At 35.7% G+C, this 23,281-nt stretch overlaps 1 protein-coding gene across 4 annotated transcripts in view; it reads left to right on the top strand.

Annotated features, from left to right (window-relative positions):
- Ctnna2 (catenin alpha 2) overlaps positions 1–21,202 on the top strand; it is a 1,050,408-nt gene extending 1,029,206 nt beyond the window's left edge. For all 4 annotated transcript variants that reach the window (XM_034511450.2, XM_034511449.2, XM_034511447.2 and 1 more), the window contains one exon: positions 19,978–21,202. In XM_034511450.2, the coding sequence (XP_034367341.1) occupies positions 19,978–20,265 (288 nt within the window). In that variant the 3' untranslated portion in view covers positions 20,266–21,202. The remainder of the gene's footprint in view (positions 1–19,977) is intronic.
- The last annotated feature ends 2,079 nt before the right edge of the window (positions 21,203–23,281 follow it).

Genomic DNA, 23,281 nt, shown 5'->3' with positions numbered 1-23,281 from the left:
CTTGGGTGGAATCACCAGCAGTCAAGCTAGTGTTGCCATGTACCTTTTAAGAAATGTAGAAGGACTAGGATAGATGTGTTTTTTTCGCTTCCTTCCTTTTTAATTTAACATTAGAACACGAAGGCCTCTTGAAATGTGATGGACACATTTAGATATGGATTATAAAATATACAAAGAGGCTATCATTTATGGTTTTTAAAGTATAAAGCTTTCCTTAATTAGACATTTATTCATGCACATTGGTGGTGACAAAATGGGGACCTTTGAGTGGAGATCTCTCTTGCTTTTATTTACTTTGTTTTATGAAACAGGTCTCATAAATCTCAGGGTGAACTCAATGGTGTTATATAGCTAAGAATAACCTTGAATTTCTGATCCTCTACCTTCTGAGTGCTGTGATTATAGATGTACACAATCATACCAAGTTTTATGGGGTACTGGGAATTGATCCCAGGGCCTCTTGCATGCTGAACAGGCACTCTACCACTGAGCCATAGCCATAATCTTAAAAATACATAGTTCTCACAATAGTTTCTCTGTTTTTTAATAACCTTTACTATTTATAACATTTGTATGTATCATCTATACTATTTATAACAGATTTGTAGACATTTATATTTTAGTAAGCACTAAACTGTTTTGATACCAAGAATTGGAACCTGTGGTTTGGTGATTCTAGAGTTAATTTCCTTTCTAGTTGTCACGTCTAAAGGACTGAGTATAGTTTTAGACCTTTTAGACTTGGTAAAGAAAAATCAGGCTATCGTAGCCAACAGGAAGATTTGGGTGGTAAGCACCAGCAGTCAAGCTAGTGTTACTATGTACACGAGGATGCTAAAGTGTTACATGTTTAGTTAGCTCCATCAAATCTCTCAGTAAAAGCATTATACCCCTAAATCCCAGGTAGGAGTAATGTTTCTGTGTTAGAAAATGGGATGTGTTCTCATAGCTCAAGTTGTTAATGTCTTTTATCAACCCCTCACACAGCTGCCAGGTAAGAAATGGCAATATTTTCCAAACTCTTGGAACACAATCATCTTTAAACTTCGTGAGTTGGGAGTGGTTGTGTTGTACGCTTGTGCAATCTCAGAGAGTCTCTCATGGAATGTGTCATGCATGCACTTGTTGATTTTCATGTGCATGTTCCATTTATAGTGGTGTTCAGTGTTCTTTATGTATTTTTGTATGTAATAAAAATTATAGTTTATAAATGCACACACACGATGTACTCTAAAGGAGATGGTGTATTGTAACTGAAGTTGTATTTATTGAAGATCTGTCAGTGACATATTGATTCTTTTCCTGTCATTGACTGATGAGGGTTATCCAAAGCCAATGATAAAGATTTGGGGTCATCTTCATTTGTATGTATAAAATAGACAAATGGTCTGTAAATCATGTAGTCTCATGTATATATACTCAAAAATTCTATATTTTTATGATTTTTTGAACTAATGGTAGCCCAGAAGAGGACTGAATAGTTGACAAAACACAGTTATTATATTGGACATATATTCAATTCTTAAAAAGTTTATTCAAAAATAGATTTTAAAATATACCCTCCATCTGTTGTAGTGTTTCTGGTTAATATTATATATAAATATAGTTCATGTTCTTTAGTATGTAACCATCACTTAATTAACTTGTTCTCTATGACACACTTAGTTCTGAATGAACTGAAATGTAAGGAAAAATAGTATCATGATAGTGGCTGTGCTGTTTTAGAACAGTGGCTTGCTTAGAAGTTAATACTTTTGTGTTTTTAGAATTAAAATAATTGTTTGGTGTTAAAAATATACATATCAACTAAATGCTACATAGAAGAAATCATCTCATTGAACACTCCAAAGTATAAGGTTATTTATGCAATATTTTAGGAACAATACTTACGTGGATAAGTAGTGATGAATCCTGAACTGATGTGTACTAAGCTTTGAGCTATATAGGAGATAAAAGAACTTCTTACTTGAATCTTAAAGAATGTCCAATTATGGAGAACTCTAAACACTTGAAAAGTGACAGTTTGAAGGTTAACACAATAAGTGCTCAAGTAACTAAGAAATATCCCTGTGATCTCCTAAGCTTAAGGGCCTAGTTTAGTTTATTGAGTAAAAGTATCTTCATGGGCTGGTGAGATGGCTCGGCAGTTAAGAGCACTGCACTGACTGCTCTTCCAGAGGGTCCTGAGTTCTATTCCCAGCAACCACATGGTGGCTCACAACCATTCCTAATGGAGTCTTTTGTCCTCTTCTGGTGTGTCTGAAGATAGCTACAGTGTATATGTAAAATAAATAAATAAATAAATAAATAAATAAATCCTTTTTTAAAAAGTACCTTCATTTCCTAAGGTAATCTAAATTTCAAGAATTTATTATCTCAACAACTACATTTAGACTGTAAATTATTTGTGTGAGAAGAACAAACCAACAGAATCAAGTATTATGGAATGAATGGAATGACTTTATGAGAAGTAGAAGCCTTACTAGTTTTGGAATGGCAATGTAGATTTGCAATGTTGTATATGAGGATGCAAGAGAAGAAAGTCTTCAAGAGAAAAAACAGATAAAAAATGAAACAGCAAAACAAAACAAACATTAATAGATTTAAAGGTATGCTGTATTTAGATGTGTTCTATATCAAAATTAAAATCACTACTGACTTGTACTTTTAATGGATGCCTTGTACTTTGCCTAAATCATTTCTGACTTAATTATATGTTTAGTTTATGACACACCCCACTTAGAGAAATTAATAAGCCCACAGTTGTCTTCTAAGATAAAACTAGGTAACCAGTTATACAGAATGTCATGTGACCATGCTCAGCCACAAATGTGGAAGAGAGTTGAGGAAAAAGGAGCAGCCCCAAGCCTAATGGGGTCTTTGGTGAGAATAAAGGGAAAAATTTTTCAGAGACATCCTTGGCAGGCTTAGAAGTGTAAGATGGTGATAGAAAGTCCCCAAGCCAATGAGCATCTGTAATAAGGATTATTTAGGAAGACAAAGAGGGGCATTCTATATATGATGCAAGAATAATGTCAGATTCTCTGTCCTAAGGAAGCCACAGTTGATAAAATTTCAATACTAAGTATAACTGTGTCATTATGTAATCTCTTCTCTAATACTCTTAGAAAAAAATTATTGATTTAGGTCTGATTTACACAAATGGACAAACAAGAACTTATTCAAAAGCCCCTGTGTTGTAGACTCACATGATTTGCAGTGTGCAGTCTGTCTCATTTTCTTGCCATCTAAATTCATCCAAGATACTATTTTGACCTTTCTAACAGACTTGATTTCCATCAATAGAACCATTCTGCAGCCTAGCCCCTTTCCCAGATTCTCAGGGCTTTGTAACTAAATAAGGATTTGCCTCACACCAATTCTGTGAAATGCTTTTTAGTTTCTTAATGTGACATCAAAATTACCTTTTAGATGTTTATTATCTCAGGAAATCATTTCCCCCCACAGGCTAAACGTGACTATGTGAGAACATTGAAGTTTACTGATCAAAAGCAGCTTTCCAAAGCAAAAAAGAAATCGTTATAACTAATTGTTCAATGAAAAGTTCAAATGAAACTTGAATTATTTTTCAGAGACATTATATCATTAAAGGAGGTAGTGATATGAGAACTACCTGTTCCAAAAATAGTTGACATTGTTCTTTTTCATCAGATCCAAGCAACCATCCTTCTAGATTACTCTAGAAATAATCAGATCTGTAAATTAACACATACTGAATATGTATATGATGTCTATTCTTAGAGGTAGTATAGATACACAGATGAAATTATCATGGAAGACAGATATCTAAAACAGGTAACACTGTTACATTAAAATAATCTCTCTGAAAAAAATATAATACAAGATAATTTGAACATTGAGGTAGAAGGGGAAAGCAGTGAAAAGAAGGCATATATACATATATACATGTATTTATGTGTATGTATAATTATAATATATATTGAGAGAGAGAGAGAGAGAGAGATAGAGAGAGAGAGAGAGAGAGAGAGAGAGAGAGAGAGAGAGAGAGAGAATTGCTGCAAAAATACATGTTTTCTAGGCAGAAGAGAAAGTATATCTCAAAAGAGCAAAACAGTAGAAAAAAATCATACTATTCTTTTATATGGTTGACTGGAACAAATGTCAGAGAAGGGTAGAAAATGTTTTTACTACTGCTGTTATTCAATCAGTGTTCCTTTATCCTTTTTAATGACCAGAACATCTGCAAGAAAATCTCTGCTTAGGGTTAGGAGGGGGCTATGAAAATGCAGAACTTGGGCTAAACTGCAGGCTTCTTCAATAAAGATGATAGAGTAGGATCTTAGAATATTTAATTAACTACCAACTTCTTAACGCACACCAGGTGATTCACTTTCACACCTCTGTTTCAAAATCTGCAAAGTAACAAAATGACTCATCTTTCTGTTCTTGGAAGAAGCTTCAAAGCAAGAAAATTGCACATTAGGAGAGTTAAGTATTAAGGGAAACTGGAAGTTAGAGGTAACTTTATTAGCTAAGGTTTTATTGCTGCAACTAAAATGCCTTGAAAGACCAATTCACCATTTCTGTTATTTCATCCATGATCACGCGACTCTGTTTCTGGACCCAGATTGAGGCAGAGGATTATGGCAGTTGGAAGCATGTAGCAAAAACTGCTCACCTTAAAAGACAGCCTCTCAAACAAGCCCCACCTTGGTGGGGGTGGCTTTTGATATAGGTCTATCTTCCTACTCCTTGTCACGACCCAATAATACCACCATATTATAAATCCATCAAGGGAACAATCCACCAATTATATCAGTGCACTTAGGATTCTAATCATTTTCCCAAAGTCATCATCTAGCAGCTAAGTCACCAATTCATGAACCTGAGGGGGACAATTCACATTCAAACTGAAGCAGTGATACATGACTGTCCCTAAAAGAAGCATTTAAACTCTAGCTAAGCATGAAAAACCATTATAAGAATGATGGTCAGTAAGTGTAAGGAATTAGTAAATCATGACCTTAAAGGAAGAGTATGGAACGGTAAAGATCTGAGAGATGCTCTTGTGTATTTGTCATGTCCCAACCTGAAAAGTTAGTGAAGAAAAAAGCTAGGGAGCTCTCTATCCCCAAAGCTGTGATAATGTTGAGAAGAAATAGAAGAAAAAGAACAATTCAGAGAAATGTTTTTTTCTAGAACATTATTGGTAGAGCTGTTTGATCACTGTAAGTAAAAGTCTCACGTTAACATTCCCACCTTAACTGGTGGGAAAATCATCTGTTTATGCTGCTGAAATATAACCTAGATGGTCTATATTAAGATATTAGTTGCATAACTATATGTTTGAATCAACAATCAATTAGAAGTGTTAAATATCTTCTCTAGTTTTCTGTCATGAATAATAGCTGTTACACTACACTGGTCAGTCTTTGCGGTAATCTCAGGAAGTGCACAAATACAGGAAGAATGGAGAGGAGAGAAGCTCCACTTTTCTCATTCTCCCAAAAATGCTACAGCCTTTTGACGGCATAGGTGCCCACTTGTTACCTTCCATTGTGTCTGCTCCAGTCAAGCTTTTGCACATTTTGGGAGCTGAGCAAGCATCCCAGGGCTCTGCCTCATAAAGGTGGTGCATCTTTGGAAGTTTGGAGGAGCAGAGAGGTAATGCATGAAATCAAGGACAACAACAACTCTGACAAAACAGGAAAGGATTGATTTTTCACATTTAATACCATAGAAGCAAAACATTAGCTAATAAAGTAGGAGATGCTCATATTTTTGTTCCTATGATTCTGAAACTGAAGTTTGACAAGCAACTATGGATCAGTATCCAGTATCAATATCAGGAATGCTCCTGATATTGATAGATTTGGACTATAGAAAGAGGAGAGTGGACAACCTCAAGGGCTAAGATGAGACCCTTCTAGGATATAAAGGCAGTCTGAGAATCCTAACTAGGAAGACTCTTACTTTTTTTGTTACTTTGATAAATCTTGAGTAGTCCAGATAACCCTTTTCTGTGAGGCTTGTTGTGATTTGCCATTTAGGCGTGTTTACCACCATCTCTGAACTCGGTCCTAGATGTCTACAGCCACTCATTGCTAGTCAGTGAAAATTGCCTCTGGAAGAGAACCACGTGACAAGTTGCCACCTTGATCTTTTATCCAGAATATAACACAATGCGGCAAGATTTCCTTTTTATCCCTCAGTGTTAGCCTGGTACTGGGGCATAGTGATGTATGCTACTAAAATGAAGACTGTTAAAGACCCATGGAAGTTGTCATTTGCCTATCACCTTATTTCCTCCCTAGTTGTACCAGATCCTCCTAACTTCCATTTCTAGACTTTCTGTTCTCAAAGACACTTAAGTGTTCCAATGATAATAGGGAAAATAAAATTTAAGTAAGATAAGTGGCTTAAATTTATTACTTTGTATAAACAAGAAGATTGAATCAATTCCATTGTGTTTGTGACATTTAAAAACTTGAAAGTTTCTACCTTCAATGCTATAATACAGCTAATTCATTTAATTTTCAAATACTATGGAAACAATAGAATTATTGTATACTTTATTTATTTTGTACATTTTGAAACCTTGATATGGTGGGAACAGATAAATATATGTTCAAGATGAAAGGAAAAAGGAAGGTGATAGGCTATATTCCTTCCTTAAAATATTATTTTTCAATAATGTCTAGCACATTAAAGTAATGGTTATGTTGAGATTCCCAATGGTGTTCTCTTTAAGATATTTATAACCAGCAAATTTCATAATTTATAAGTTTGTTCCATGTGAACCATGAAGCCATGTTGTTTATAATCAGTGAATGATTACAATTTATAGTTAAGAATTATAACAAAGTCAGAATATTTTTGCAGGTGATACACATAGCAGACACTACTCATTGAGGTACCAACAGTTGTTGACATACTAAGCCGTTGTCTTGACATTTTTTTTTTGTCTCTTGGGAAAAAAATGAGAGGACCTTAGGAATATATATATATATATATATATATATATATATATATATATATATAATTTAACTTTCTCAAGGCTAGACTCACAGGAAATCTAAGAAAACTATTGTGTCATAGGGGAAATTTTCATGTCACTATTGAATGTAATATGATGCACCATCTTCCCCATGCTAAAACCAACCTGCAGTCTTTAATGTTTATCTTTGTTCCATGGTTAACAGTTGTTGCCATCTTAAAATTAAAGTGTTATTTTCCCCCAGTAAGTTTTTCCAGTTTCATAGCTTTCAAGCTTCCTTTTAGCAGAAACTCTGATATATATTTCTCTGATTTTTGGCAATACTGTTATGCATTTCCTGCCCTTTGAGGATTCTGTTCTCTTTAATCTGTGAATTATGAAAGTTTCTTGTGTAGCTCAGTCTCTTTTGAGAGCATACAGACAATGTTTTGTCCATCTATAGAGGTCCTTTGTTGGACCAAAAATATTTTGAGTTTTAGATGGAAGGGAACCCTCAGGTGTTTTTGCTGCATTTTCAATAAAGTGCATTCACTGCAGGAGAACAGGACTAGAAGGTTTCCAAACTAGGCCAAGCCCTGGCAGGCACCTGTACGAGGATGTATCCTGAGTTTCTAAAGAGAACCACCTTAGATGCCTTTTATGTCTTCTTTTAGTTGAAGGCATTTGAAACTGTGGTACATTGCTAAGTGCACAATTCATAAGGACAAAGGACAGCATCTGAATCTCAGATGCAGATTGTCTTTTGTTTTATAAGTTCCTCTTAAGTTTCATTCTCATATTAATGAGAAGGTAAAGCTAAGGCCAGTATTATATTTTTTTAAAATTTAGATTAATGCAAGAAATATCTAATAGGTTGTTCCATGTGGCATATGCCAAATTGGAGAAATATATAAAAGTGCATAGTCAAGCAAAGAGAAATACTCATCAGATTTTAGTGTCCAGTAGTCACAACTCATACTTCAGTTTAAAGGGAAACTTCAACCAAGAATCCATCAACTGAGCTGACGGACATGCATCTCAGTGTTACAGCTACTCCCAATGTGTTTCATGTATTGAAAACCTTGTGGAGAACACACCAGTAAGGGGCAAGAAGGTATCTGTGTATAAGGAGACAGAATAGTAGCTATGGAGACAAGATCCACAATACTTTGGAGTAAAAAGCACCAAATATATATAACTCTTCATCTGTTTGGAGCATGAAATACAGCAGAACTGAGATGGATTCATGAAAGAACGATTAATGAATGAGCTGTTAGCTCACAGGGCAAGCATGACCTCCCTTCAATTTATTCTTAGAATTTGTCCATTTACTTCCCACCCCTTAAAACATGTTTCCTCTATGGCTTTCTTTGAAGACAGTATTTTCTGAGTATTCTGCAAAGTGAAAAGGTGAGATTGTAACTAGGCCACCCGACAATGATGTCCAAGAGTTGGAGACTAATGTTCTCTGGAAAATTCTGTTTTCTTACATTGCCATTACTGATGATTGTCCAATTACTTAAATCACTTGCTGTAATACCTGCTACCATATAGGTTTCTTGGGGCAGTTGTATTCAGCTGTTCCAAAACTTACTATATAATAACTATATAATAATCATTTATAGCCATACACTACTTTCAAACTTTAAAAAGGGTATATTAATTTGTTTTTTTTTTCTACTAAGGCTCATTCCATATAACATTTGAAAAACATGGTGATTATATTCACTTTACACTTAAAGAAATAAAGATGTACAGTAGTTACTGTTTATTTTTTCATAAGCAGTAAATGACACATATATAGTTTCTCTCATGGATAGTTTTGTGTTTTATGAAATGTGAGCATAGTTCAGGAGCATCTGCGTTTTACAGAGAAGTGGTGGATGTAATATAGGAAATGTCACATGTCAGCTACTGTAAGGAAGATAATGGCCATAGTTCATGCTGTGTCATTTTTGTCTCATGGTGTCTTGTAAATGACAAGCTAAAAGGCTAAATAGAAAATTGAAATTGTGAAAATTTAAGGTTATTTATAGTTTTTTGGCCTACTGGAAGTGTTATGAATGAAACTTTCAGATGAGAAAAATTAGAAGTTTTCATTGATCAAGTTTCCTTTACTATGTAGAGCCTTTGTTGAGGGATTATATTTTCTAGGTTGGAAAATCAGAGCCAGGTGCTGATGTCTCTACCATTTTATCAATGCATAGCTTTCATGAATCATGATAGCAAAGCATTTGTATGATGTGGCCTTTTTTCGTGTGACCCTGATCACTTCTTGGTCATATGACTCATGTTTGCAAGCAATTAGAATGATTCACAGGGTCTGTTAACTCCAAGATTGGTGGTACTATATTCAGAATGCTAGAGAATAGACTAGGAGGATCCGAGAATAGAACCCCCTCTTTAAAGAAGAGTATATCACAGTGGAATGAATCCCCCACCACAAAATGTTAAATTTTCTCTATTTCAGTTTCCTCATATGCAGATAAGAGGATGCTCATATATACTTGTTTTGAAGATATGAGAAATTTTATGTGGTGGTAATATGATTCCTAGCAACCAGACCTCAGTGCCTTGTTGACGTTAGTACTTTCAATATATAGTCTATTACTTGTAAAAATGTTTTATGAACAAAAGTTTAGTTTTGAAATACACTGAGTACAGTGATAGAAGAGGTCACATAACCAGTGTATACTTCAGTTTGTCTCAACTTAAATTTGTCAGTTATGTACCTTTCTACTCTTCTGATAGACTCATGCTTTTGTCTTTATTTCCATGGGAGGATGATTTGATAGAAGTAAAGCACTCTACTAATTGTGTTTTAATTTCATGTGTATATATCCATTTCGGTTTCCCAGTCTGTAATGTCACAACTCAATAAGGCCCTTTTAGAGGTGTTTGGTAAATAGCAGATGGGTGGGAGAAATGTGAATAAGATAAAGTATGAACTAGCTTACAAGAGTGTGGAAAATATTTGTAAGAGAAAGGGGACAACAGACTGAGGCCACCAGTGGTGTCTGTGTACTAAAACTTAGAAACTATTTCTACTTTAGCTTCCACCATAGCACAAATTTTTGAATTTCTTTGAATTTGATGGAGACTGAGATGAAGTGTCATTGGAGGGGAATAATGAAATAACAGGCTGCTTTCATCTAAGAGAATAGTTCTGGCTTTTATTTCATTAGGGATGTGGGCAAGGAGTTGGAAGCTAGGAGAGTAGCTAGGAAAAGTATTGAAAAACCTGTCTAAGAAGCTGACTCGGGTGAATGATCAGAGGACAGAAGGTGAGATGGGGTTAAGCAGCAAGTGTACTAAAGTTGTGATGACAAGAGATGATGGAATATAAGATGCTGAATCAGAGAAAGCAAAGTGCAGCACAATACTCAGAATACTTCATCTAAGTGGCATGAAGATGGGATGGGCTTCTCCTGATGAGTGCAAGGGAGAGCTCTGTGGTAGGACTGGGTTTTGGTAGGGTAGAGCAATTCATAGAGCTTCTAGCTAGGAGATTTAGAAGATGGAGAAGCCTCAATAATAAAACGTCTACAAAAGACTAAATTATTCTCTAAATGGCAAAAGTCTTTAAAAAGGTATCTCAAGAATCTGAAATATAATCAGTATAGAAATAAACTGAATTCAGGGTTGAAATGTCACAAAATTATAATCCTAGGTCAAGGTGAAGCCCATATCCAAACCTTTGGCAGGTGTATATAGTGATCCCATGGAACTGAATGGATTGCCAGTTCACAGTAGAAAAAAGCCATGATTGGGATGAAGGCACATGTTTATAGGCAATTTTTCTGTATCTCCTCAAAGTAGACAGAAAAATGTGCTCAATTATAAAAAGCTATGGATAAGCCACTCAAACTTAAAACTAATTTAATTAAAATTGCTAGGTTTTAAACCATGTATTATACTGAGGGCCTCTTTTGAGCACTTGAATTATGGAACTTTTTTTTGTCTTAAATTTTCATTTCTATAATGAAAAAAAGATCTGAAATTTGGGGTTAATATACTGAATTATTTTATATAGCTATAGATATGTCTAACATTTCACTTGAGTTTTTTTAGTGTTTTATATAAAAGATCATTACTCATAAATTATATAAGAAGATAATTAAGTTATTGGAGAAAAAATGATAATTAATATACTGTAGTAGTAGTCCCACTTAATGACAGCAGAGAGGTCTCAAGTGGATACCTGAAACTATGAGCATAAGGAGGCCCTATATGGTATAATCAATCTATCTCCACTATGGAGAAGACACTGGGCAAGGTTTGATTCATGTACTGAGAAAAGAAACAGTGCAAGACTTTATCCAACAAAGACTGCACTAAATAATACTTGTATGGATAGAGGGCTGACAAAGCATAGAGGGCTGACAAAGCACACAGCAGAGGAAGTCAGAGACCATGTTCATTATAGAGGGGAACTATGCTGGACTGTGCACATCTGATAAGGGTATGAAGGACAATGCTTGTCAATTATCCTTGCTTGCAATGAATTCAGCCTAAAAGATGTAGTTTCCCAATTTTGACTTTTAATAGTCTTGGATTAAATTTTTTTTTTACATTTTCTGTTGTTATTTTCTCTTTCCTATCTAATTTGCTTAGTAAATGTTACCAGTAGAAATAAATGGTATAAAATAATGGTAGAAAGACATTCGTAAGACCTTATTTGATGAGATTATCAAGCTCCCTGTCATGATGTGTGTCTGAAAATTCATAGGTCATTTTTTTCAGATGATGAATTTACTTCCTCATGAGCCTTCTGTCAGGTGGAAGCCAACAATTTAGAATTCAATTATGACATGTGATTCTGAAGGGTGGGATGATGTAGGGATTTAGCAAGACAAAGAAAGTCAAGAAAACATGGAAGAAGTCTTAGGTGCCTCTGGCATAATTGCTCCTAATTTTCCAAGAGGTAAAGCATCTGAAGGGTACCAAGAATCCCTTGTTGTGGATGAGCAAAAATTATTCGGCCTTTACGGGTAGGAAAAAAAGATGGCTTTAAGCCATATTTAGAAAATTTGTTGACTGTAATTAAGCCTTCATGGGAGTCCCCAAGGTTTACTTACCTATAATTGAAAAAATGCAAATGAAGACAGTTAATCAGTGAACTGGCCAACTATGAAGCACTACTACCTACCTAAATGAATTAAAAATCTACGACACAAATATGTCCAATGAAGAGTTACCTGGATACCAAATGGTAAATTTTTCAGAGAGGCTTTGGAGATGTTTTCCTTAGCCTGTCTGAGGCTGAAGTGCCTTTCTGTTAAGATCTTTGCCAATTTAATCTTTAGCCATTGCATACCGATTTTCTCAGGACTGGCTTTCAGTGCTTTTAGAGTACCAGCTGCCTCTCTGGCAGAATTCATGGAACCCCCAGAGAATAAAACAACCCAACTCTTGTGCTCCTTTATATCATGATTTATCCCATACTTAAAATGAAAACATTTGTCAAGCAAGACTAAGTTATCAAAGAAGATTATCCCTATGGTAAACTAACTGCTCAAATGTTATCTGAATGTCCCTTAAGTGATAACTATTTGAGTATAGTCCATATTATAAGATATGTTGTGCTTGTGTTTAAACAACAATAAACCAGGCATGTGTATTTTTACCTCACATGCAATGCTTGTTAATATATGTTGCTAGATTTTTATCTTATTTAAAATGAGTTCCCTATAATACTTGCACTTCTGTTAATACATTTGTCTTCGCATTAACTATTTCATTAGTTGGCAACTTATAATAAAGTGCCATTACTAAGAAGTGCACAATCTGTTCCTAAATATTAGTCATTGGAACAAAAAGAGGCGTGTGATGTCATTTAAATGAAATGTGTTGGTCATGGTCTGATTGGTAATAGTGAAATCAAATTTATTTAAGCTCACATACATATAGACTCAGTATAGGAAATTATGTATGCTGTAAATTGTGCCACACTTTTTGACAACTCTGTCAAAATGTGAACTCTTTGAAGAAGGAAGTAAATATGTTTCTTCTCCCTTTGTCATATAACCAGTTCTAAGAGAGAAAAGAACTGAGATTGATTAATAATGTCTGCCTTGAACAGTCTAGGGGTGAGTGGTAAATTGCTGTTATTCACCACTCTTTTAAACAGAAGAAACCCAGCTTTGCTAATTTTATCTCACTATTGATATCTGAGGAGGTGAGTAGAACGAGCAATAAAATGATAATGTGCCACGGTAGACTTGTCAATTTCCACTTACGCTAATACATGATCATCCTGAGATTGCTCACTTGGGTGAAGAAGGGACACACCTAAACTTTTCCACCATATCTTTGTCTGAGTTATTTATTGCTTCTGACTTGCTAGAGATTTTTTTTAAGGTATTGATACAAACTCTAGAAAAGAGGAGGCAGATATTTCAAGGTGTTTCAGATGTATCATGGTTTCTATGGAGATCAAATACCTCTTCAAAGATCACGGATTTTAGTTTTTTGAACATGAAATGTTCTCCTTGGCAGATAATAGACCCTGTTGCTTTAGGTCTCTACGTTTTCCATTTATTAACAGCAAAGCTTGCTTCTAGCAAAATCTCTCCAAGCCAGAGAGCAATGAGTGACATTTTTCTGAGGGTGGGGTAGGTAATAGTTTAAATATAACTAAAGGGAAGCTATAGTTTTCTGAAAGCATTGGCCTTATTTATAATTATTCTTAATTATTTTATCATAGTTTCTTTCCCCCCAAATATGTAGGTTGGTGCCACTAAAACTACTTCCTACTTGGTGTTAAAGATATCTTATTTAGCCACTCAGAAATCTTGCAAATGACTAAAATGGACTTCTGCCATATATGGGGAACCTATTTCTAGTTTTATATTCACTGTTATTAACTTGGAGTTGAAATAATGAAAATAGAACAGTTTCAGCTTTGACATGAATGAGCACTTTTTCTTAAGCAGCTAAACCTTCCATTGTCCTCAAGCATCATCCTTTGTATTTATATTCCCAAAACGTGTTCTAAATGGGCTTGGCTTATCAGTTTTTCATTTGGCCAGTATTCCCATTATTTTTAATTTGGAGCAGTTTGCATTTCCATGGGTTATACTATTCCTATACCTATACCTATACCTATACCTATACCTATACCTATACCTATACCTATACCTATACCTATCTACCTAGCTACACACACACACACACACACACACACACACACACACACACATGTATGTGTGTATAAATCTCTCCAAGATATATATATATATATATATATATATATATATATATATATATTCTTTAAATGACCTGAAAATGGCTGAAAACCATGTGCCTCCTATAAATCACTTCATTCTGAGTGCACAGTTTACATTCCAGTCCTCAGTGTTGCATTCTTGGCTTTGATGAATGACATCCTGAAACATTCAGTTTTTGAACCCTTCAGACCAGTGAGCTCTCCACAACTTTTACATTTTTCACTTTTAGACATTGTTCTTTTTATTTTTTGTTTCTTAGAGAAAATTATGAATCATAAACAGCCTTCGTTTTATTTTTCATTGACTTGAGCATGCACTCCATTGTTGTGGATAGCTAATTCCTTCATGATTCCCTAGTCAATCAGTCATTTCTATTCGAATAGGCTCCTTCTTGATAATGTCATGTCTTAGATTGTTAAAAGGATATTGATTTTTATCTTGAAAGTCTTATAATGAGAATTTTTCAGTAAATATATTGGAATTTTGGGTGTGTAGAGTGAAAAACAGACTTAGCAGTTTATTTTACATTCTTTTATCTTGCTTTGTAAAACACTAAATAAGAGAACATGAAGAGAAGTCACAAATGAGTATACATTTATAGACACGTCTATATGTGAAATTAGGACAAATTATGAAGTATGTAGTTTTTCATATACAGCTCTTGAAGTTTTACCCCAACATTTGTAATCATCCCTGAGAATGGTTCAGCTAGGTAAAACACACACACACCTCAATCTCAATTAGTTAGTAATTAAACTCAGCACTGTAACATTCTATTGAATAGTTTAGGAAGCATGACCCCACCAAAAGTTCTTTTCCTTATACTATCACTCCATATATGACTCCAAGTAAACCTTCTACTTTTATGGTTCCTTGAGTACCTGGCAGCCTACTAAGGCACTCCTCATATAAAATTAAGCATTTTAGAGTATTTGTCGTCTTTTTCTTCTTTTCCATTATATCTTACAATCTGAGTCTATTTATATCTAAATAGTCATCACTTAAGAGAAGTGGTTGACATAATATAGAAGAAATACCTACTTGGAAAAATGTGTGGGTGGACAAATGGAGAAAGAGCAGGCAGAGGGAAAAAGATTCCAGCACTGATTCAAGAGTGTTAGTGAGTTTGGCATGTTGTTAAAATAGTTCATGTTCAGAGCAAGCCCAGCATTAGAGAAATAGTTTACCAGTCTTTTTGAGGTTTTAGGAGTCTCCTTGTAGGTAACTGATTTCAAGTACATACCATGGTGTTTTACAGCTTTAAAGTCATAAGGCATTAGACAGCAGGACAAGTATCAGTGATGGGAAGAATTGCATTCATGAAAGCCTTCCATTAATTGAAACACAAATGAATAAAGTGCCCAGGCAGACTATCCCTTTGTGACTCTGTAATGGAAGTTTTATGGTGTTAAGAACAGTGGGAACAGTGGCATTGGGGGTTGGGAGAAAATAGGACAGAAAAATGCCTCAGATACAGACAGCATAACTCACCATTATTTGCTTTCACTGACTGTAACAGAATGAGATGTGAGGAAACATCTGTTGCCTTTTTAAAAAATAGTTCTTCGATATTTTTGAAAGATTAGTGACAGAATTATGAGAATTCTAATTTCTATGGCTAGGGACAACTGACACAGTGTGGAAGAGTGTGAGTCCAGTGCAACTTGATAGTACTGTGTCATGAGTGCGGGTTGGTCAGTGTGAGCAGTGACAATAGTATGGGTTCTCTAATCAGGCTTCCCGAATTTAAACCCTGGTTGTGGAACTATAGTGGGTCATGTGTGAATCTTAGGACTCACACATGGCAAGTTACATGGCCACTCCCAGGGATGATTGACCATCTAATTTAAAGTGGCCATGTGGTCTGATTTGTTAAATATAGGCTCATGTTTTAAAATTAGCTTAAAAAAATTGAACAGTTTCTCTTAGACTAGATAATAAGGACCACCACGGTGAACAAAAGTGTCTTTAATGAAAGGCTGGACTTTGCCCTAGAAAGAAATGGTTATGTTGAATGTTTTAGGAATGCTGGTGTTGATGTTAGTTTTTTAATCCATTTTGGAAAACCTGAGCTCAAGGCTTAGAACACTAATTCTAATGGAGATCCACTTGAAGTTCTATCCAGCAGTTAGATCTGGATAGTAAAAATCTACATAGGTTGCCTTGCAGCCTCTGCTGCCCTGAGTGTGATCCCAAGATTGTAAGACAGCTTTAGGTTGAGTTACTAGGAACAGTTAAATACCGGGCAGGAAATGTCTCCACAGAAACGATTTGGACTTTATAAACAAGACGAAAAACTACAGAACAGATGGAGACTGTCATAAACTTTTTGATGGTGTTGCCCAAATACTGCAGAGTTGAGAGGTATTGAGTTTCCATGCCACACAGGATAAATAGAAGCAGAGACTTTTTGATTCATAGGTAGTAGCTGATAAACAATACCCCAGCGTTTCTGTACTACTCCCAGGGAGTAATGCTGTTCATAGGCTTTCAAACATTGCCAAAAGTTACAATTGGTTTTAATCCCTAAGTGACAGTTTCCTCACCTATGCAACCATCATTGCTACTTGAGAAATCTTGGAAATTGAATCACATAATTCAATTAACATGACTAAGGCAATGACACGCACCTCCACATAAGTGCCCAATTAATGTCAGTTATTATTATTAGAACTTCACTTACATATGTTAATTTACTCATCTTATTTGGAAATGCCACTGCTAGAGTAAAATATCAGAAAATAGAAAGCAATTATGTTAAATAGGTGTCCTTAAACCTTGCTAAAAGAAATCACATCGCATGTCTACTCTTTCTAATATTTTTCGGGGATTAAAATTTTAGTTAAAACTTTTCAGCCATTTATTCAAAAAGAAAAATAACCTATGGTGAAAAATAGCCAAGTAATAGAAGTATAACTAGAGCAAAGGATACAATATACCTTTGGAATTCAACATTTTTCAAGTCACAATTTTTAGTCAATTTTTGATTCAACTATTGTATTTGTGTAATTCTGTTCAGGGTTAGTTGTCTAGGTCTCTCTCCCAATATCTCCCTTAGCAGGTGGTTTTGAGCAAAACCACTAGGTTTATATCTCAGAGCCTTCACACTCTCAACAATATATGAGGTTTTCTCACAGGACTCCTGTGTCAGGCTGGGAGACAAAATGGGTTTTGAAGAAGAGACAGGCTCGCTCCTAGCTTAGCTGCAGAATTACATATCAGCTATCTAGAAATGGGATCTATGGCAGAAATCTCCACACTACTTGGATCTTTTTATTCAGATCCACTTTATTCCCCAAGACTCATTCTTCAAGAGCCATTTGATATTATAATAGACATATCATGTCTTAGTCTACTAATTCTATCATCATACCCCAAGGCAATATTATCAGTGGCATAGCATATAACTTCACTTTCTCTTTTACCCAGAGCACAGAATTGAATTAACTAACTTTATGAACATGTACCACTCTGGTTTGAAACCTGAAAAACTGATGTGGAAATGACCATAGTTCCCACTGAGGGGCATAGGAAGGCGATCTTTCCAGCTGGGGCAGTAATTATGACGGATGTGTTCTAATTGGTCCGACACATTGCTGTCTTCTCTCCACCCACTGGAGGGATAACCGGGAAATACTGAATTTAGTCAGATGTTGTGAAGTACTGAGAGCAATTGGTAAAATATGCTGATTGTCCTCTTTGGGTTTTGTTAATATAGTTGTTTCTAAACTTTGACATATTTATCAGAATCGCCTAGGGTGTGTGTTAAAATGGAAGATTTTTAAATTTTTTTTTTAATTTTTGAATTTATTTATTTATATAAAGCTTTGTACTGAGGCTGTAAAGGGACATTTTCCAGGTAATCCTGACATGGCAGTCCAAAGGCTGTAGATTGAAAAACTGTAAACTAATACATGCTTGGCTTCTTTCCAATTGAATACTCCGCATTGAATACTCTAGAGTTTGCTCATGAAATTTAGCTTTAGAAAACTAGGTGATATAAACTTCAGCATCCATTGGGCCATTATTTAGATATATGTACTTTGTATAGCCTGATAGAGATAATGAAGTGAAATACTAAACAGGTCATTCTACTTATTTAGATTAAATCATACAACACTGCATTATATTTCTGTGGACTCATGGCTCAGAGCCAAACATTTCTACTTTTCTACATCATCGTATAGTAAATATCTTCCTCATACTTTTATGGCAAAGCATCAATTTGTTAGTATCACAAGAGATTTAGATACATAAAAATAATTTCTCAGTGATTAGATCAAGCATTTAGATGAAGGAATAATGTTGCTTATTAGGTTGTAATCATTTTTAAACCAGTATCAAGTCTTTAAAAAAAATTTTTTTATGAAGAGTAGGGAACAAGAAGCTGTCAGGGTAATGGCATCAAAGAGGTATTAATCCAATTTCCACTGGCCAGATACTATATGGAGTGGATTCTGATTACAAGAGATGGCATGAAGCTACATGAATGACAGTCGCATGGAAGGATGGAGCCACAGGAATTATAGTATCTGTTCTTAAACCTATTTCTAATCACTAAACTGTACATAGCTCTCTGCTTCAAATAACTATAGCCTAGACACAAGAGTTATATAACCAGCATGTAACAAAGACATACACACAGAGGAGAGTTTTTAGTTTAGTCCTTAAACTTTAAGATACGTTTCTGTATTTCCTACTGCAAGCAACTGATGGATGATCCACCATGCTCAAACATGCTTGAAGCTGGAGTAAGAGTTCCAGTTCAGCTAGTGATTTTTTTTTTCTTTCATTAGACTACATGTAGAATCCTTGCTGAAAGAGACTCTGGGAAATGTAGTTTTTCTAGCATCTATGGTTCCGTTCTTTGATACTAGAAGAGCTGAAACATATTAAATGGCCCAGGATACATTATGGGACACATAGTCTTGCCAATAGTAGGAATTAGCTAGATTGGAACTCTTACTCTAGCTTCAGGCATGTTTGAGCATGGTGGATCATCCACCAGTTACCCTATCCAATAGGTGGCAGTATGAACCAATAGATCCGTTTGGAACAATGTTGTAATTTACAACTGGACCACTTCTTTCATCATAGACTGTAATGATTATACCTAGATAGTGTTTTAAAGAATTAAGTATAGAAGTGCTTGAGAAAATTTTGGAATAGAAATTGGAGTGTAGTGCATGAAAATGTGGCCTTGCTGAACACTGTTGTACCCAGAAAATCATGCCACAATAACTGATATTTCACGGAAAATATATTTATAAACTAGAAATAGTGAAGTGTACACTTCAAGATCAATAAGTAAAGTGTGGGCTGTTGACTTCCTTTCTGCCAGTTCTGAGTTCAGGAAGTAGAAATTACATATGCTGATCCTCCCATAGGTAGGGATGTGAAACTGAAATGTAACTCTTTATGGCTTCTTTAAAAAAAAAATAATCAATGTTTAGCAAGTACTTTTCAAACATTTGAGTAACTGTTACCATTTTGAATGAGTGTAGTAATGGGAATACTTACATGATACGAATAGAGCTTCGTCTTTAGTGGTATTGAGATTTTAGACAGCTATGTGCTATAGAACAACCTGATTTTGCTTATTTTGGGAGCAAAGGTAGGAGAAGGCAGGTGGCTGATTTGCGATGTGCTCACTTTCTCTTGTGACAATTTGCTTGTATGTGGCAAAACTAGCAGAAGCACAGCACTGCTTGATGTGTGAAACTGTGCCTGTGTTCTGTCACTTTGAGGCCTTAACTGACCCATTGTCTCTTATTTTCCTCCCTGTTCTAGCTGGACAGTGCTACGTCACTCATCCAGGCGGCCAAAAACCTGATGAATGCTGTTGTCCTCACGGTGAAAGCGTCTTATGTAGCCTCAACCAAATACCAGAAGGTCTATGGAACAGCAGCTGTCAACTCTCCCGTTGTGTCTTGGAAGATGAAGGCTCCTGAAAAGAAGCCCCTTGTGAAGAGAGAAAAGCCTGAAGAATTCCAGACACGAGTTCGACGGGGGTCTCAAAAGAAACACATTTCACCTGTGCAGGCTTTAAGTGAATTCAAGGCAATGGATTCCTTCTAGGACAATAGGCTTTAAACAGGAAAGCTTTTTCTTTCTTCCCCCCTCCAACCCCGTTTCTTTTTCATTTTGATTCCATTTTTGTAAGCATACCTGCTGACTTGTATGCCTCTGGCATGGGGAAATTAAGAGAACAGTGTCTGTTTGCATGTTAGACAAGGTGAGATCACTGCTACTGGTCCATCAGTAGCCTGGAAAGGGGACAGGTGATGATTTCTGTCCTGAGGTGGCACAGAGCTGTCCTTTGCAACATTCTCTTTAAAGTTGGGCAAAGAGTTCACACTGCAATGTTCACGGGAGTGGGAGGGATTGGGGAAAATAAACTTAACTCTACAAAAGCAAACTCTAATGCATGCAAGAATCATTAGGTTGGCAGGTATATTCATAAGTGAAAAACCTGGAAGTGTAATGGTAGAACATAAAACCTGTACTGCTTCTGTTTCGGTGCAAAAAAAAAAAAAAAATGTACTAGCCAATACGCTGAAGTGTGTTGCCCACAAATTGAACAATTTAACCTCAACGTCATGTATCCATGTTATCATGTGGATTCTTAACTGAGGGGAAACTAACTCATCCTGTCTCAAATGTTTCTTTAATCTGCATTCTGTTCTTTCTTCCTAGTAGTGCCATTTCTAGTGTTCCTCTCATTTTCTCCCCTCTGCTGAAGATAATAAACATTCTTTTGAGACACGTGGATCCTTCTGCGGACCCTGATGACACAAAGTGGAGCTCAACTGTCCTTTCTTCTATTCCTTTCTTTCTTTCTAAACTTGAACTCTGACTTTGCTAGGCATAGAAGGCTCAGTGGTGGAATGTTAGCGCAATGGAGATTGACAGTATGTGAAGGTTTAGAGGCAATTGCATAGGTGTGTAGCTGGGAGTGCTGGTATCTAATATACCATTGTATTCACTGACACAAAATAAACACATTTAATCTTGACACCTGGGTAGTGTTTTCTTTCTCTGCATGCATGGATAATGAAGGTCAGAAATAACCTTAAATATTGACTTAAAAACTCTTCTTGTTTGATTTTTCAAATCAGCACTAAAACATGTATATTCTCAGTCATTTTTTTTTCAGAAAGGTATTTTGTAGTTTGTTTTTCTGTTTGGTTTGTTTCACTTTCAAACTGAATCTGAGATGAGAATGCTTGTATTTACTTTTCCGGGCCAACCATGATTCCCTGGGCTAAATTTTTAAAACAGGAGATTTGAGATTTAAAGTTAAGATTGTACTAATTTCAAAATATTCATTTACTTCCTATGTTTTCTTCTTTAAATCAGAAATACAAGGTATCGATCACATCACCAAAGAGATTCTAAGTATCCTTCAGCTTTGGATTGAGGAATGGGGAAACGCGCCCAGTTACTCAAGTGAACAATTGGTGTTCCTTTATTGGAGCGACACCTACATGTTGCACATTGCTATGTGCTGCCAGCAGATGCTGGGCAGAACATGTTTCTCTATAGCATAATCATCCCATGGATTTCACATGCATGTAAGGTGTGCTAGCTTATGTGCCTGATCCCAGAGGGAATGGATAGGAAAGTAATCAAGGGAAAGAAAGTACAGTCCAAATCCTTATTTGGAAATGGTTCTTCTAAAAGCCCGGCCTGCTGACACGAAAAGCACCACTGAGACCATCATGGAGAAAACACTACAAGAGCTGTGGAATGATTTTCAGCACTAATCATTAAATAAAATAGGCCTGCCCCCTTAATTTGAATAAGCAATAAGAGACATCGTCATTTATCCAAAATCTGAGCCAGGTCATAGGCTGAGTGCAGTACTCAGCAGCTGTGTTGGAGACCTTACCTCTTTGCTTGTCTAATAGTAGTAACTAGCATGCTACTTTTGTATATTGACCAGAATAATAATGACAACACATTCTTAGCAACATGCATCCAGTTCTGAGAAATCTAACCTTCTCAGAAACAACAGCTAAAGCATCCTTTTCTGGAACGCTTTCCTAAAAATATCACCAATACCATTTTGTCCTCTGAATCTTTCAAAGATGAGGGACACCTATTTACATCCCTTCTCTCCAGGATGGAAGGACACAGAGGTAGTCGTGGGTTAAAAGTATAAGTCCAGTGTTAATGACTAGGTACAGAATCAAGAAAATGCTTGTTTTCTTGTACAAGCATTGTTCCAAAGTACTAGAGACACATAATTACCACTGTTAAAATTCTTAGTTTACATGCCATTCCAGTTTTTAAAATAGCAGAAAGTATTCTTCAGAATAACCAAGAAACTTAAAACATTTAGAAGCTTTATAGAAATTTCTGAATATAAATAAACCATAGGTATCTGAAGAATATGTAAAAAAAAGTCTTAGACCTTGACCTATACAATGCTGCTTAGATGCATTATATGTATGAGCCTTGTATATATATGCTTTCTGAAAATCAGTCTTCAATTTTGCTTACATCTGAAGGTATTTCACAAATCTGCATAGTCCTGGCTGGCAGTTCGTCTTCAGCAAACTTCATCCCTGTTCTTGTCATGATTGCTTTTGTGAGCAAAGAGAATGGTGACTTTGTAAATGAAAAGGTATTTTGCTAAGAGTACCACAGCAATGAAAGAGCTACTGGTTTCCTAATGCCAAGACAATCATTCCAACAGGTAATGGAAAGAAGCATACAGCCCAAAGTATTTTATCTAAATTATAAAACCAATACAGGAGTAAATAAATAGATAAATAAATACTACAGATTAGGAATACAGACATCAGGACATACTGAAATAATATTGTGGAGACCGATGAAAGAGAAAAAAGCAACTAAGTTGTAAATACTTTTGAATACTTTTTCATTATGTGTTTCTCTATGGGTATGTGCAATTGAGTGCAGGTGCCTGTGGAGGTCAAAACAGAGCATCAGCTTCCCCTGAAGCTGAAGTTACAAGCTGATTATGATCTGGGTAATACGGATGTTTGGAACACAATTCACATCCTCACAAAAGCAGGACATACTCTTAACCACTGAGCCTCTAATACATCACATCTAAATATATTTT

This window comes from Arvicanthis niloticus, chromosome 9 (genome assembly GCF_011762505.2).
Source record: "Arvicanthis niloticus isolate mArvNil1 chromosome 9, mArvNil1.pat.X, whole genome shotgun sequence".
NCBI lineage: Eukaryota > Metazoa > Chordata > Mammalia > Rodentia > Muridae > Arvicanthis > Arvicanthis niloticus.
Note: the sequence above shows the minus strand (reverse complement) of the source record. Positions and strands in the feature narration are given on the sequence as shown.